The sequence below is a fragment of the Mus caroli genome, chromosome 5, assembly GCF_900094665.2.
Source record: "Mus caroli chromosome 5, CAROLI_EIJ_v1.1, whole genome shotgun sequence".
Taxonomy (NCBI): Eukaryota; Metazoa; Chordata; class Mammalia; order Rodentia; family Muridae; genus Mus; species Mus caroli.
In genome coordinates this window covers 122545235-122562835 of record NC_034574.1, presented here as the reverse complement: position 1 = coordinate 122562835, position 17601 = coordinate 122545235, and the positions used below count along the sequence as shown (strand labels likewise).

The 17601-nt window shown below is 41.8% G+C and overlaps 1 protein-coding gene across 1 annotated transcript in view; it reads left to right on the top strand.

Annotated features, from left to right (window-relative positions):
* Window positions 1-16130, top strand: part of Septin14 (septin 14) — a 23868-nt gene extending 7738 nt beyond the window's left edge. The window contains exons 4-10 of the mRNA XM_021162420.2: window positions 262-457; window positions 1942-2128; window positions 5048-5203; window positions 7430-7526; window positions 8849-9017; window positions 12810-12942; window positions 15379-16130. Coding sequence (XP_021018079.1) covers window positions 262-457; window positions 1942-2128; window positions 5048-5203; window positions 7430-7526; window positions 8849-9017; window positions 12810-12942; window positions 15379-15558 — 1118 coding nt within the window. The 3' untranslated portion in view covers window positions 15559-16130. The remainder of the gene's footprint in view (window positions 1-261; window positions 458-1941; window positions 2129-5047; window positions 5204-7429; window positions 7527-8848; window positions 9018-12809; window positions 12943-15378) is intronic.
* Window positions 16131-17601: the final 1471 nt, after the last annotated feature.

Genomic DNA, 17601 nt, shown 5'->3' with positions numbered 1-17601 from the left:
AGAGGGGAGAGAGAGAGAGAGAGAAAGAGAGAGAGAGAGAGAGAGAGAGAGAGAGAGAGAGAGAGAGAGAGAGAGAGAAGAGAGAGGTTGACTCTAGGCCCAGATTGGACTTTTAAAATGTCAAGGTCTGCCCCAGTGACACACCTCCTCCAAAAGGCCACACCCCCTAATCCTTCTCAAATAATGCCACTCCCACTGGAGCTGGTGGTTGAGGTTCAGCATACTCTTATGCCTCTGTGATGATGACTTTGTTCCCTACAGGAGAAACTGGAATTGGAAAATCAACCCTGATCAATACACTGTTCAATACAAATCTAAAAGAGACCAAGTCCTCTCATTTCTACTCGAAGGTTGGACTGACGGTAAAGACATATGAACTTCTGGAAAGAAATATTCCACTGAGATTGACTGTTGTGAAGACAGTTGGGTATGGTGATCAGATAAACAAGGAAGCCAGGTTGGTGGTTTCTTACTTTTTTTAAATTAAATTTTAAAGTCAGCACAAAAGGCATTTAGACTTTATTATGATGTGTTTCTTCCATTTAAAAATGAAGTAGAGATTTTTTTTTTTTTAACCAGGGTATTACTATGCAGCACTGACTGGCCTGGAACTCATTATACAGAATTAGGGTAACCTTGAACCCACAGATATCTGCCTACCTCTGCCTCCGAAGTGCTGGGATTGAAGGTGTGTACCACCATGCTTGATTTGATGCCAGATAGCTCTAAAAATTAGTATTTTTTCCTTTACTGAGAAGACTAAATGAAAACTATTATTTTACTATTTCAGGACATGGTTTGAATGAGGACTAGGCAGAAAAAGGACGAAGCAAAGGCATATGGCATGTTACTTTACATAGTTACTTGTAGAATATGAACATCGTTTTAGAAATCAGTTTAGCCCTACACACTTTGTTCTGTGGTAAAATAAGACCCACAGTGTGTCTTCTATTAGTTGCTGCAATCCACTGTAATAAATCACCCTAAACCAATGCTTCAAACCACAGAATCCTATTCCTTCACAGTCCCACAGTCCAAAAATTCGGAATCAAGGAGTCAGAGCTGGGTGTGCCTGAAGCAGGCGGATTTGCTGTGAGCTTTCCACCAGCCTGGGCTACTGTCCTGGTTCGGTTTCTATTGTTATGATGAAAACCATGACCAAAAGCAACTTGGGCAGAAAAGCATTAATTTGGCATGCACATCCCCAGACATAGTCCATTGTGTGAGAAACTGAAGCAGAAGTCATAGAAGAGTGATGTTTACTGGCGTGCTCTTTGTGGCTTGCTCAGCCTCCTTTCTTATACCATCTAGGCACCACCTGAGGCAAGCTCTACCCTCCCATATGGATCATCAGTAAAACAAACAAACAAACAAATAGATAAATAAATAATGCCCTGCAGACTTGCACATGGGCGGTGTGTTGTGCAGGAAGCATATTGTCGGTGGAGGTCCTTTCTTGAAGGACAACCGTCACTGGACTGAAGATGTGCATTGAGGGTCTCCATGACATTTTTGTCAAATTTATGTTTGTTTGATTCTTGCTTTCTCTCTTGAGCCTGGGATTTGCCATGTAGCCCAGGCTAGCTTTGAATTCACTAAGTAATCCAGGCTAGTCTGTCTCAGAGCAGTGTCCTCCTGTCCCAGCCTCCTGGTGTTAGGATTACAGAACTGTGTGGTTATAACCAGCTTTGAATTTTAAAATTACATCTGTAATTCCATTTCCCCCAAAATAAAATCACATTCCTCAGGGATTAGGACTTGGCTATCATGCCTCCTACCAACGGAGCCACTCCCACCCCTGGACCTGAAATTATATGGCCATGAAATGCATCAATTTTATCCAGTAGCAAACTGTTCAGAGCACATAGTATTGATTACCTCATAGTAAGACATCAGATTTTGATGTTATTAATGTTCTGCTAAATGTTTTTTTTTTTTAAGCTACCAGCCAGTCGTTGACTACCTAGATGCTCAGTTTGAAGCGTACCTCCAGGAGGAGCTGAAGATCAAGCGATCCTTAGCTGACTATCACGATTCTCGCATCCATGTCTGCCTTTATTTCATCACCCCTACAGGACATTCCCTCAAGTCCCTGGACCTGCTAACAATGAAGAGCATTGACAGAAGGGTGTGTGAGAGCTGCTTGAGTCTCTTCAAGGTTCAATGCATCTTGAAGCATTTATATGCATATATATGTGTGCATATATTTGAATATTTTTTCCTGTTGCTCTTGAAAGCATTTGAATAGATTTTCTAGGACGTTCCTAACAAAATGCCATAGAGTGGATGGTTTAAACACTGTTTTGCTTTTCCTCATGTGACCTATCTCTGGTGTCTGTATGTACAACATTCTTTTTTTTTTTTTTTTTTTAAAGACATGGTCTTATATAGCCCAGGCTGGCCTTGAACTTGCTATGTAGCTAAGGTTGGCTTTAACATGCTGATTTTCCCAACTCAGTTTTGGGAATCATTACCAACACAGGTTGGTAATCATTCTGGATTAGACCCCACTACAACAGCGTAACCTAAAAGTTTCTATTACAAATATGAATACTTTTTTTTTAAGAGCTAGAAGGTTAAGACATAAATATATAATATTTAGGGGGAGGGAAATTTAACATTTGATAGAATTCATCTTTAGCTATCATGCCAGGTAAAACTAATGAAAACAATGACTGCTTGGAGCATTAGGATGCACCCCTGTAATCTCAGTAGTTACAGGGATGAGGCAGGGGGATAGCTGTGAGTTTGAGGCCAGCCTGGACTACAGTAGTCTTTAGGCAGCCTGAATTGCAGAGTGAGAATTTGTCTCAGAACAAAAAAACAAAACAAAAACAGCAGCAATAAAAAACAGAACAAGACAATGTTACCTGTTTGGAGAGAAAGAGATACAGGAAAAAACACTAAAAATTATTTTTTTCCTGCGACTGAATTCTAATCAGATGACAGCCATTTGTATATATTTTTAAAATTGAATTTGCTGTATGATACTATAATCCTATGACCCCCTTGCCTGGTACCATTGACCAAATGAAACTTGAAGTTTTTCTGCTTCTGGCTTCAAATTCTCTCAGAGGAGATTCAGAGTACAGAACACACAGGAAGCTGCAGCCTGCTAAAGAAAAAAAGACCCCAGACAAGACCTTGAGGGATACTAAGAGACATGTAGACTTGCCTTGTTCACAGGGGAACTTATTTGTAGCTCAAGTCCTTCTAGAATTCATGATCCTCCTGCCACAGCCTCCAAGGTATTGCAGGTGCTATCATACGAAATTGGATTTCCTTTGACAGACTTCTTATCTCCGGGGTTTTAGAAAATTCTTTACATTTTTATGAGTTCATGGTATAAAGGACAAGATAAGATCCTTGCTCTAGGTGCCAGAACCAGTGGCTCAGTACTTGAGGCAGTGGGCATCCTGTCATTGAGGCTTGGAGAGGCTCTAGGCTCAGGCCCCTAGCAAGTATCTACAGCCACATGATGTATGTGACTGTCCCTCTTACCCAGAATGTACTGCAGGAGTGGCCAGGTCCTTAACAGCATACATGATCCTGTACTTCTGCTCCAACATATTCAGCCTGTTCTCCAGTTCGCACAGAGGGCCCATGCTGTATGGAAGAATTAACTGAAGGCTGGGTTCATCTTATTCATAAGGACAGTGGTTGGACAATAGATGATGGGTGTTTTATCTCAAGTCTTCTCAATCTCTTGAATTTAAAGTTTTCATCTGTTTCACCACTAAGCTTTTAATCTTAAAAATGACCATTTATAATATGGTTGCATGGAAACACATGCTAAACTGCTCATAGCTTCCTCAAATTCTCCTCAAGGTCAGAACTCACACCAGAATACTTTCATTTCTAACCTTGACTTTCATTCTAATCTCCACTGCTTGAATTTATTGTGAGCATGTATTCTCATAGAAGATTAACTATATTGCATGTCATATATAACAGATATTATGGTATATAATATATGATATATCTATTATATATGATATATAATAGCTATAACATAACTATTATATGATATATAACTGTTATGTATCATGATATCTATTATATGTGATATATATTATTTATTATATATGTTATATAACATAAATAGTTATAAGGTATATTACAAGTTTAGATTAAATTCTGTTCATTTATTTTTTTCTACTCATTTATTAGATCTACCCCCACCTCAGTTTAGCATGTTTGGAAAATGTGGGATTTGCCCAAGGATTTGAACAAATGTGATTTGAGCTCAAAGCTGATATCTATTCATTTGCACCATATAATAGACTTAAATACATATAGCTCTGAACTGGGTAGAGCCAAAGTGTATGAAAGATATTGGTTAATATACATTTACGGAGAAAGAGTTACGTTAATGACCACTAAGAAAGAAACTCTCCCCCCCCACACACACACATTTTAATGTGAGGTCTTTTCATCAAATGTGATTTGAGCTCAAAGCTGATATCTATTCATTTGCACCATATAACAGACTTAAACACATGTAGCTCTAAATTGGATAGAGCCAAGGTGTATGAAAGATATTGGTTAATACACATTTATGGAGAAATAGTTACATGAATGACCACTGAGAGAGGAACTCTCTACCCCCACATTTTAATATGAGGTTTGTTCGACCACTTAAATCATACTAATTCCAGAGGCACGGGGGCATGGGATTTTTAGAAAAGATCTTGTGATTAAGACTTCTAAACCGGAGTTCTGATAAAAGATGAGGGCTCAAAATACAGCTCAAAGGTAGAACGTTGACCTCGAACAGTCAAGGCTTGAGGTTTAGTCCTCAGCACTCCCCCAAACAGGAAATTCTCTGTGGCCAAGCATGATGGGGGCAGAGCTGTGGGTACGCCTAGCATTCTTCCTGGAATTCCATCGAAGATTCTGTCACAGCAGCAGCAGCAACAACAAATCATATACAGGTGGTTTTTGTTTTTGTTTTTGTTTTTGTTTTTTTTTTTTATTTTTTAGGTTCAGGGTTTAGACTGAAAGATAGTGAATTATAGTGAAATTTGATCTTCTTCCTCCTTAACAGGTGAACATCATACCCTTGATTGCCAAAGCTGACTCACTTTCAAAGAACGACCTACAGAGGTTCAAGAACAACATAATGAGCGAGCTGAACAGCAATGGCATCCAGATATATCAGTTCCAGGTCGATGACGATGCGAGTGCTCAAGTGAACAGCTCGGTAAGTGGGACGCTGCCTGTGCTTTCTCTCTTCTATCTGACAAGCAATGCATTTTTCCTCAAAATACATTGTGGAAATTCTCTTGCCTCCCCTCTGTCCCTCCCACTTTCCCTGTCTCCCTCTCCCTTTCATCCCTCTCCCCTCTCCCTTCATCCCTCCTTCCTCCCTTTCCATCCTTTCTTGGCAGGGTTTCACATAGCCCAGTTGGCCTTGAATTTACTGTGGCATGTATAAGGCTGACCTGAAATCCCGGATTCTCCCACTTTCACTACCTGAGTACTGGGATTTCTGTTCCAGAGTCATATTGTAGATGCATCTGTTGGGACTGTAGTCCCCAACTCTATATTTTTATGGGTTGTGGTTTTCTGGAAAGCTCTCGCTCCACTGCAAAGAGAGGCTTCCTTGATGAAGGGTGAAGACTCTACTACTGACTACTTTTCCAGGGGACCCAAGTTCAATTCCCAGCACCCACATGACAGCTCACAACTGTCTGTAACTTCAAGAGCTGACACCCTCAATAGACATACATGCAGGCAAACCCACCAATGGACATAAAATAAAAATAAATGATCAAAGAAAGAACAAGCAAATAAAAAGCATTTTTAAAAGTTCATTTGAGTTTATTTTTAGTTGATTAAAAAAAAAAACCCACAAAATTCTGTATGACTGGGATACCGTGTAGTATTTGTCTATATGTATATATGTCTATATTGCATGTATGACTGGGATACCATGTAGTATTTGTCTATATGTCTATATGTATATATTGCATGTATGACAGGGATACCATGTAGTATTTGTNTATATTGCATGTATGACAGGGATACCATGTAGTATTTGTCTATATGTCTATATGTATATATTGCATGTATGACTGGGATACCATGTAGTATTTGTCTATATGTCTATATGTCTATATGTATATACTGCATAACATTTAAACCTAGAATCTTCTTTCAAAAGATTTTCTGTCAAGTTTTTGAAATACACAGTGTGTTCTTGACATGTAAAAGCACCATTGAATTTCTTCTGTGTGCATATGCCTGTTCATGTGAGCAGGCACATAGTGTGTGTGTGTGTGTGTGTGTGTGTGTGTGTGTACATGCACATGTGAAAGCCAGGGCACAACTTCTGGTGTTGTTTCTCAGTCGTCTGCTTTTGTTTTTAAGACGGGGTCTCTCATTGGCTGAGATCTTACCAAGGCTAGGGTGGCTGACTGGCAAGTCCCTCGGGTCCATTTTCCTGTTCTCATTTCCCCAGTGCTGACAGTACAAACATGTGCCACCATGCCTGGTTTTCTTATCAGACTCAGGACCTTATGCTTACGCAGGAAGCACTTGATCAATGAAACTATCTCCCTAGCCCTCCTGAAGACATATACAATACCGTTTATTAGTCTGGGCAGTCCGAAACTCATTCAGTAAACCAGTCTGGTCTTGAACTCACAGAGAGCCATATGCCTCTGCCATCTTAGTGCTGGGATTAAAGATATGCACTATCAAGCCCAGCTTAATTTTTACTTTTAATAGATTCATCTGTTAACTTATAAACTATGGCTCAGTGGTTAAAAGCATCGTTCAATGCTATGTTCAATTTCCAGCAACCACATGGTGGCTTCTAATCATCTATAATGGGATCCGATGTCCTCTTCTGGTGAAGATAGCAACAGTATACTCATATAAATAAAATAAATCCTAAAAGAATTAGTTTTCAGCCAGGCATGGTGGCGCACATCTTTGATCCCAGCGTCTGAGAGGGCTAGCCTGGTTTACAGAGTGAGTTCCAGGACAGCCAGGGCTACAAAGAGAAACTGTTTTGAAAGCCAAAACCAAAATAAAACACAAAAAGAAAATAAAAAAAATAGTTTTCATAACAACTCCTCTATATTGTCTTCGTGTTTACTGTAAAGAAAATGTGAAAAAAATTATATGTATTAACAACCCAATTCTTTTTATCTTTGTATTGCGTGCATCAGGATGCCTTGTTTTAGGAAATACTAAGTAGGTAATTTTTAATTATATGTCAGCCTGGGGTTAATGCTTATAAAAAAACAATTAGTACTTATTTTCTGCCAAGTATTAAAATCTGACACAGGATAGATTATTTGTGTGGTTGAATGTACTAAACTACTTCACCTCTGTACTTTATATCCCAGAAAGAAAAGAGAAACCGAGCAAGCCGTATCATTTGGAGGGAGTTTAACTTGTATCATTTATGCTTGTTCAGGGGCTGTTACCGTTTGCTGTAGTAGGAAGTATGGAGGAGGTCAAAGTTGGAAAGAGAATGGTCAAAGGCCGCCATTACCCCTGGGGTGTTTTGCAAGGTAAATATGAGATTGTGTTTCAAGATGATGAAATCAATATGGACTGTGTCATCAATGCTCTCGAAATAGCATTTTAATCTGAGCCAGGGCTGATAAAACTCCAGCTAACTTGTAGTTGGCAGTTGCTGATGAGGGACACAGAGTCCTTTCATTTAAGCTTCTTTTTCGAGTGACTATGGTCCTTTCCTATGTGACACTGGTTCTCAACCTTCATAATGCTGAGACCCTTTAATACAGTTCCTCAAGTTGTAGAGACCCCCAACCTTCAAATTATCTTCGTTGCTACCTCCTAACTGTAGTTTTGATACTGTTATGAATAACAGTGTAAATAGCTGATATACAGGATATCTGATATGCAGCCTCTGTGAAAGGCCTGGTTGACCCCTACAGGGGTCAGGACCCACAGGTTAGGAACTGTTGACTTGGAGCAGCTATGATCCTTCCCTATAGGAAACTGCCAGTCGTTGACTTAGCCCCATAGCTTCCAAATCTCCATGTCTAACCAATGAGTCATATGCACAGGACCTCTGCCTTCCTGAAACATGCCATTCACAATGCTGGGACTCACTTTAACAAAGCTAAAGGATAAATATTGGTACCTAAAAGTGTCACTGAACTGCCACCTAGATCCACCTGCCCAGCGTGGCACCTCCCAAAGTGGGCTGGGCCCTCCTACATTAATTAGTAATCAAGAACCTACCCAGCAGACAGACATGCCCACACACAGGCCAATCTGATGGGGGCAATTCTTTCCCAGGGATGTCAGGTTGATAGCCAAGGACAAATATCACATAGGCTAAAATCATAGGAGAAATAATTGGTGAGCTGGTAGGTTTTGTTGAGATATGCAAGGTGTGTGTGTGTGTGTGTGTGTGTGAGAGAGAGAGAGAGAGAGAGAGAGAGAGAGAGAGAGAGAGAGAGAGAGAGAGAGAGAGAGAGAGAGAGAGAGAGAGAGAGAGAGAATGAATGAATGAAAATGAGCGAGGAAAACTTGGAGACATCATTAAACAGAGCAAAATGTTTGGGTTGAGAATATCCAGATGAGTAGCCGGGCATGGTGGCGCACGCCTTTAATCCCAGCACTCGGGAGGCAGAGGCAGGCGGATTTCTGAGTTCGAGGCCAGCCTGGTCTACAAAGTGAGTTCCAGGACAGCCAGGGCTACACAGAGAAACCCTGTCTCGAAAAAACAAAAACAAACAAACAAACAAAAAAAACAACAACAAAAAAAGAGAATATCCAGATGGTAGAAAGCTTATTCGGGAAAATAATAGAAACCCTCCATAATGAATTTATTACTGATTTTTTTTTTTTTTTGGACAAGTGGAAAATGAAAACCACTGTGACTTTGTGAAGCTCCGGGATTTGCTTCTGTCCACTAATATGGAAGATCTGAAAGATCAAACCCACACTCAGCATTATGAATGTTACAGGAGCAACAGGCTGCAGAAGCTGGGCTTCAGTGACACGGGCCCAGACAACCGGCCAGTGAGGTGAGTGCAGGCATGGCTAGTGGGCTGGAGAGATGGCTCCGTGGTTGGGAGCGCTGTTATAGAGAAGCTAGGTTCAATTCCCAGCATCCACGTGGTGACTGGTGATCATCTGTGACTCCAGTTCTAGCACCCCCTTCTGGCTTGTGTGGGCACCTGGCATGCACAAGACATACACGAGTAAATCAACACTCACACACATACATCTCAAAGTGAGCATCTTTAAAAAGAAACTGATGTTACATCTGAGTTGATCATTTAGAACTCCCATAAAACAAGGCATGCTCACTTCAAGAATGAGGTCGTGGCTCTTCGTGAATTTTTAGGTTTTTAACAAATTTGGACATGGGTGGAGACAACTCTGGGAAACTACCACCCTGGTGTTCTCCTGACCTCACAGACAATTCCACAGTCAAAACATGTCTCTATCCACAGAGTGTCCACCTCAGCAAACGCTGTCTCCTTTTACACAGTTGGTAGGGGCTCTCAGAAACCTCTCTGATTTTTATTGTCGTTGTTCTCTTGGGTATGAGACCTCCTGTTTACTACCCTTATGAGGTTGCCATTCCTTCCTGAGGTAAATACTTTAATTTGGAGGGAATGTCAGACTGGGAGGGACATGGCCCTACAGCACTTTGTTGTTGTGGGCTGGAAGTTCTTGTCGAGTGGCTTCCTCAATCTCTCTGTGTCTTCCCTTTTGAGACAGGATCACTCATTAAACCTGGAGTTTGCAGATTTGGTTAGCTTATCTGGCCATTGAGCCCCAGGATCCTCCTGAATCTTTTCACAGCCCTGGAGTTATAGACATACATGGCTGCCATGCAGCTTTGATGGGTTTTCACTGGGCTTTCTAGGAGCCAAACCCAGATCCCCGTGAGCGTGTGTGGTGGGGCCATTCTACCGACTGAGCCAGTGCTTCTCATACACTTTCCCATTTTTGTATGGTAGTGCCAGGGAAACGGTAGTGAGCCATCAAAACCCAGACAGGAACCAATCTGATGTAACTCACAGTAGGGTCTTAATTCTATTCAAGCTAGCTTGGGCACCCCCAATGCACCACCGACATGCAGGATGGTTTTGGTGGTGGAGGAGCCATGTCATAAACTTAATTTCTGCTCCCCTCTGCATGGGTGGTTGTTAGGCAGGAGATGGACTTGTAACCTGGCGGTGCAGGTTTGTTTTGGGGAGTAACCGGAGATGCTGGTCTTGTTGACGGTGTAACCTGGAAAAGCTGGTCTTATTAGGGATGAGCCTAGAGACTGGAGCTAGGTTCGGGAGCTAGGTTGTTGGGGGGACAACTTGGAAACGAATGCTAGGTACCAACCTGTTAGTTTACCTGAGTTCAAACTTAGGCCAGGTTCTCTAAGATAAAGTCTGAACTTAAAAGACTTGACCTCAGCTGGGCGGTGATGGTGCACGCCTTTAATCCCAGCACTTGGGAGGCAGAGGCAGGTGGATTTCTGAGTTCGAGGCCAGCCTGGTCTACAGAGTGAGTTACAGGACAGTCAGGGCTATACAGAGAAACCCTGTCTTGAAAAAAAACCAAAACCCAAAACAAACAAAAAACCAACCAAACAGAAAAACCCAACCCAAAAAAAAGACTTGGCCTCTCAGTATTGATTGATGTTTGGCTGTTGGGCTGTTGTAAGTGCTGCAATAGAGAGAGAAGCTTGTCAAGCCCTCATTTCCTGAAGGAGCAGAAGGGGTTCAGCCTTGGAAAAGACTGATTCCCAGCTAGCTCAGTCCAGTTATTGTAGTCAAACATTCTACAAGGTTAACTGGGGCTGGGAAAAGTTCCAGCTATCAACGTTATCTTGTCCTTGCTGCCCGTGAGAACAGACAAGCCACACAAATCTCAGTCCCTTTCGACCATGGCTAGCCATAATCAAAACTAAGAACTCCAGGTTTGCTAGGAGCGTCTTAGGACCGAGGTCTGTGCAGCTGCGAGTTCCCATGTAGTACCAAGTGCAGCCCTCCCAGACAGATAACATTCTTCAATGTTGTCTGATTTTTTTTTTTTTCGAGACAGGGTTTCTCTGTGTAGCCTTGGCTGTCCTGGAACTCACTCTGTAGACCAGACTGGCCTCGAACTCTGAAATCTGCCTGTCTCTGCCTCCCAAGTGCTGGGATTAAAGTTGTGTGTGTGCCACCACTGCCTGGCATGTTGTCTTATTAACTCTACTGATTAACCCAAACATAGCACAGGCTTTACTGAAACATCTCAGTCAAAGGCAGACACAAAGGCTTTCCAAAAAGCCAGACATAAAGCCTTCACTTGACATATCACTACATTGTTGTGGTGACCCCCAATCAAAAAATCATTTTGTTACTACTTCATACCTATAATTTTGCTACTGTTATGGATCATGATGAAAATATATATGTGATATATGACCCCTGTGGGGGTCATAACCCTGAAACTGAGAACCACAGCACACCAAATCTTCTCCTTAACCCTAAACTAAGTGAATTATTTTTTAAAGGATGTCTTTATCTGGATTATTTTTGAAACCAGTCTCATACTTAGTTATATTTAGTTTTCCTAAAATACTGTTGTCCAAGAGATAAGAGGCATATATAGCAGAGGACTGCCTGATCTGGAGTTAGTGGGAGAAGATGCGTCTAACTCTTGAGAGACTCGAGGGGAGTGAGGAGTCCTGATGGGGATGGGGGGACATCCTCTTGGAGACAGTGGGGAGGAGGAGTGGAATGAGGAGCTGTGGGAGGGGGAACAAAAAGGGGAGTAATGGCTAGACTGAAAAAATATAAAAGTAATAATAATAATAATAATAATAATAAAAGATTATTATTAAACATCTGAATGTGGTGGTATGTACCTTTGGTTTTTTTTGTTTTTGTTTTTTTCCGAGACAGGGTTTCTCTGTGTAGCCTTGGCTGTCCTGGAACTCACTCTGTAGACCAGGCTGGCCTCGAACTCAGAAATCCACCTGCCTCTGCCTCCCAAGTGCTGGGATTAAAGGCGTGCGCCACCACTCCCGGCCGGTATGTACCTTTAATCTCAGCACTTGGGAGGTAGAGGTAGATGAGTCTCTAAGTTGAAGGACAGCTTGTTCTGCATAGTGAGCTCCAGGCCAGCCAGAGCTGCATAGTGAGACTCTGTCTCAAAAGGAAAGCAGCACAAACAAACAAACAAAACCTTAAACTAAACCACTGCCACCACCACTACCAATCCCTTCCCCCCAGGGAAATAAAACATCAACTACGGGAATAAGAAATCACTGACATGCCAGGCAGTGGTGGCGCACGCCTTTAATCCCAGCACTTGGGAGGCAGAGGCAGGCAGATTTCTGAGTTCGAGGTCAGCCTGGTCTACAGAGTGAGTGCCAGGACAGCAGAAATCATGGACATGATGTTTCAAATTTTCATGCTCGGTCATATACTCACGTAATTAATGTCTCAGTTTTTACATCTCCTCATACAGAAATTTGGGGTGTCACTACACAGACTATTGGTGAGCAACACTTTGGAAATACAGATTTATAGTTCACATGCTAATTCACATTAGCACTTAAAAATAATTATTTTTAACCTTTGTTTTGTATGCATCTGTGTGTGCATACATGGCGGAGGTCAGAGGACAGAGAGCAGGAGCCTCTTTTCTCTCAGAGGACAGAGTGCAGGAGCCTCTTTTCTCCTACCGTGAGGATGGAACCTGGGGGTCAGCTCAGGTCTTTCCGCTCAGCAAGAACTCTTCCCCAGCTTGCCACCCCCCTGGTCATTTATTAGCACTTACATAGGAGACTAACCTAGAATAACAAACATTCTCACTTTCAGTTTTCAAGAGATGTATGAAGCCAAGAGACGAGAGTTCCACACTCAGTGTCAGAAGGAGGAGGAAGAACTCAAGCAGACGTTCATGCAGCGAGTCAAGGAGAAGGAGTTGACCTTTAAGGATGCAGAGAAGGAGGCATGTACTACCCACCTCACACCCAGTCTCCCCTTCTTGTTCCTCTAGGGGATACATTCTAGAGACTAGTGGGTTTTTATTTTGGAAGAAACTTTACATCTCTCTAAAAGCAGCTATTCACTTTATAGGATCTTAATATAGCCCTTATGAAATTGTAAGCTGAAATGATATGTTTTTTTTTCCCTAAGCATTTTGCACTTTTCTTTTTTTCTTTTTCTGATATAATCGGGCAGGGTCTGCACTCTCCATTCACCCAGCACCTGTGCTGCGTATCGCTCTCCCAGAATGGAGTTGCATGCTGGGAACCCTACAGATCCAGGATTGTCTTAGGGGTTTATTGCTGTGAAGAGACCCCATGACCATGGCAACTCTGGGGCTGGCTTACAGTTCAGAGGTTTAGTCCATTATCATGGCAGGAAGCATGGCAATGCACAGGCAGACAGTGACGGAGAGATAGCTCCTCTTCCGTCTCCATCTTCTACATCTGGAGCCACAGGCAACAAACAGGCAAAGAGAGACAGTGGGTGTGTCTTCAGTAACTGAGACCTCAAAGCCCACCCCCTAGTGAAGCACTTCCTCCAACAAAGCTACACCCACTCCAACAAGACCACACCCCCCTTTTATTTTTTGAGATAGGGTTTCTCTGTATAACCCTGGCTGTCCTGGAACTCACTTTGTAGACCACGCTGGCCTCGAACTCAGAAATCCGCCTGCCTCTGCCTCCCAAGTGTTGGGATTAAAGGCATGCGCCACCACCCAGCAAGACCACACCTCTTAATAGTGCCATTTCTATGGACCTATGGGGCCAGTTGTAATCAAACCACCACAGGGATCTTGGGGACTACCTCATTTCCATAGCTCCATTAGGCGTTGTCATAAGTGAAGTCCCTCTGTAGCACCTTTAATCCTGTGACCAGGCTTGGGACTACCTAGGATACCTTTTGAAATCTATGTGAAGACGTCTTGATCCCACAACTCTCGCCTTGTGCATGTACACAGAACTAGCATCACGAAGTAGAACCCAAGATTTATAACTTGAACCTTCTAAGGGCATCAGATGAAGCCATGCCTGGTCTCACTTGATTACTAAGGCTGGGGTTGCTAAGGAGAACTGTGGCAGTACACAGTAGTGAATCCCAAGGTCCCTGGAACACCAAGCCTGTTGCAAGACCTCCCAACCCCTTCAGGGACATTCTTTTTTTTTTTTTTTTAAGATTTATTTATTTATTATATGTAAGTACACTGTAGCTGTCTTCAGACACACCAGAAGAGGGTGTCAGATCTCATTTCAAGTGGTTGTGAGTCACCATGTGGTTGCTGGGATTTGAACTCTGGACCTTCAGAAGAGTAGTCAGGTGCTCTTACTCACTGAGCCATCTCACCAGCCCAGGGCCATTCTTATATAGACAAATAAAACTTGTTTCTTACTATATTAATCTCTTTAGCAAAGGATTACTTGGATATATTCTGAACATTATTTTGAGAACTTCCTCATATTGCTGATTTCAGCTTTCAAGAATTTTACTATTTATACTTAGTTATGAATTCAATCTTTAATCTCTGCTGCCTCTCATTTTACTATGTGCAGTTTTTATACAAGCCACATGGCACCTTGTGTGCTTTGCTAATTAAATATCTCTTTTGCACTTTCCACCAAACCTCATGACCTGAATTCCATCCTTGGAATCCCATCAGGAATAATTGAGTAAATATAATAATCTGTTACAATTTTTTTAAAAAAATGTACAAGACGACACCAGAATGGAATCACCTATGCTAAACGACCTATAATCAAAGGAAGCTTCAAAAGGAACCAGTTATGGTCCAGACAGGTGACTCAGCAAGTAAGGGTGCTTGATGCTGAGCTGGGTGACCTGAGTTAGATCCTGGGAACTCCATGGTGGAAGGAGAGAACCAACTGCAAGAAAAACTCTTGAGAGAATGTAGTTGAATTCGTGTAAGAAAGCTTCTCTTTTAAACCTGTAAGAAAAGTAAACTTTCAAACACCCATCTGGATTTTGCTCCTGGTTTCGGCTTTCTGGTTTCTGCTCCTCCTCCTTCCTTTAAATGCCGACTTTGCTCACCCTCTTGGCATCCCATTATGATTTATGTAGTATTATAAAATATTAATATAATAGGCCCATTAGAATGGCCCACTGCCTGACTCTAGAAGCAGAAGTAGGAGCCAATCATTAGAATTATGAGAAGCTTAGTTTTAAATTTTTTATCTTTTGACAGTTTTTGGGCTACTCCAAAGGTGACTGCTAACGACTTCCAAACCTTGAGGAGTACAGGAATGATATCCTTGACCCCTCTTAAGAGCTTCTGTACTCCTCGTGGAAGCCCAGGGGTTTTAAATACGTTGTTCTAGGGTTATGGTCTGCCTTTTGGGTTTTACGGATCTTTGTGACAACAGGGTTACTTCTCATTTTATAGCTGCAGGACAAGTTCGAGCACCTGAAGAGAATCCAGCAAGAGGAGATCCTGAAGCTGGAGGAAGAGAGGAGAAAATTAGAAGAACAAATCATCGATTTTTATAAGATGAAGGCTGCTTCTGAGTCAGCACAGGCTCAGGTGTGCACCAACATAAAGAAGGACAAAGATCGTAAGAAGTAATCTCTCTCACCGTCCTGTCTGAGTTCAGAGCCCCATTATCCTCCATTCATGTACCCACTTAGCTCGGACTGAAATTCTAATGTTTTCAAAAATGTTTCAGCACGTGTCATCCTCCACGAGAGTGCCAAATACTTGGGAGGAAGATACGTCGTTTTTAAACAAAATTTTAATTGTGGGAGGAAGATAAGTTTTTTATTTTTTGTTTTAAACAAAACCTCAAGTGTTTATTTTTAACCAATGAAGGCTCGGGAGCCAGATGCTGGCGTGAAAACCTGCTAGCTCAGAGGGGCAGAGAGAGAGTACCCAGGTGACCTTTCTTCTTGGCTAAAGTGACCCACACTGAATTTCCCTCTCTCGTGCCATCTCAGATAACCTCCTTTCTACTTCCTGTGCATCTCTCTATCTGTGCTCCTGACTATTTTTTTTTTCTTAATAATCCTATGTTCACTTCTTGTCAACTGGCTGCTTGCTCTGCCTCTTGACTGTGGTTGACTTCATTTAGTCCTGTCTACAATATTCAACTAGATTAAAGGTATCTGCTAAGGCTGAGCCACACTACAACTAGAAACAGGCTTTCCTATAAATAACACAATCTCGAGGCTCACAGTGTAATCAAATATCCTGTAGCATTTCCCCATTTTTATCTAAAAAGGAAAGGTTTTAACTCTAGTACAGTAGAACTGGTTACAACAATGAAGCTAATTCTGCCAAGCTTTCTACAATGTCTAGCTTAGTTGCATTGGGCAGTCTTAGGATTAAATATTTTTGAGTTCAAAGTTCTGTAAAATGTTCTTGTCAGTCTCATATGAACTCAACAGTTTGAACATCCCAGTAGCCTGTGGTCTGAGGCTGATCTTTGGGTGGTGTTTGTCAAATTAATGGGCAATCCTGATTAGGTAGAGCACAGCCATCAAGCCCAAAGGTGTCCACTGTTTGCACAAGCAAGAAGCTATCCTGAGACAAAGCCCCTGGTGGCGAGCCTTTCCAGCGTACACCCATAGTAGCTAAGCAAGATGGTGGGCTGTCCTCAAGAAACTCACCAGCCCCCTGCAGTCTTTCCTTCATGGAGTCCACCACAACCCTAACCCTAGTGGGGTGGGTGGTGCCTTCCTTTTGTGGCGGGTTATATCTTTTCCAGGACAGAATGTTTTTTGGCAACAGAGAAGGTATCTTTCAATTGAAATTAAACTCCTGAAAGTTTGGAACTCAATATACCCTAGTATGCGTGGATAAACATACCTATATTCCCCTCTTTGCATATTGATTCCAGGTTTAAGTGTATTTATTTTTAGATCACAAAGGACATTCCCTTTAAACTTCAGCCTGCCTTTTGCAAGCACCTTTTAAATTAAAATCACTGTAATTCTTATGTACCTGCTTTTCAAGTGTTGGGATTGAAGGTGTGAACCACCTCCTGGCTGTGGGTTCCTTATAATAGTCATTCTCATAGGGTTGTCCTGGTTTAGTTTGTTTCTCCATTTCTCCTTATTTTTTAGTGTTAAGCATAAGCTTTCAAGTTTTTTGACTGTATAAGCCACCATTCTTGTTGATTCATTCTGAATTTGTTCTCTAGCAAATTTAACATGATGCCATTTTATCCACTATTTTATTTTTTTCAGATGTTTTGCCTGTCTTGCCTGTACGAGCTACATTAAATTTAATGCTTTTGCTAAGTTTTGATAGGCTTTCCATTTTCGTTCATACCTCCCATGGCCAGGTATCCTTGCCACTTATCTGCCAATTAGTGGTTTTCCATTTTGATAACCATACATGCAGACCATTGCACAAACACCATGAATTGGATAGGATTGTGTGGTATACCTGTAATATGCTTTATGTTGTAATATGCAGCAAATTTCATTTTACTGGGGACATATGCTGGAGCATTGTCAGTCTTAATTTGTACAGGTATCCCCATAATATCCACAACTTTTAATGTTTAATTAAAGAATCAGCCCTTTTATAAGTTAAAGCAGTTGCATATTCAAATCCTGAAATGTGCCTATGGGATGGTACACATACTTTAAGTTCCCAAACTCTGCA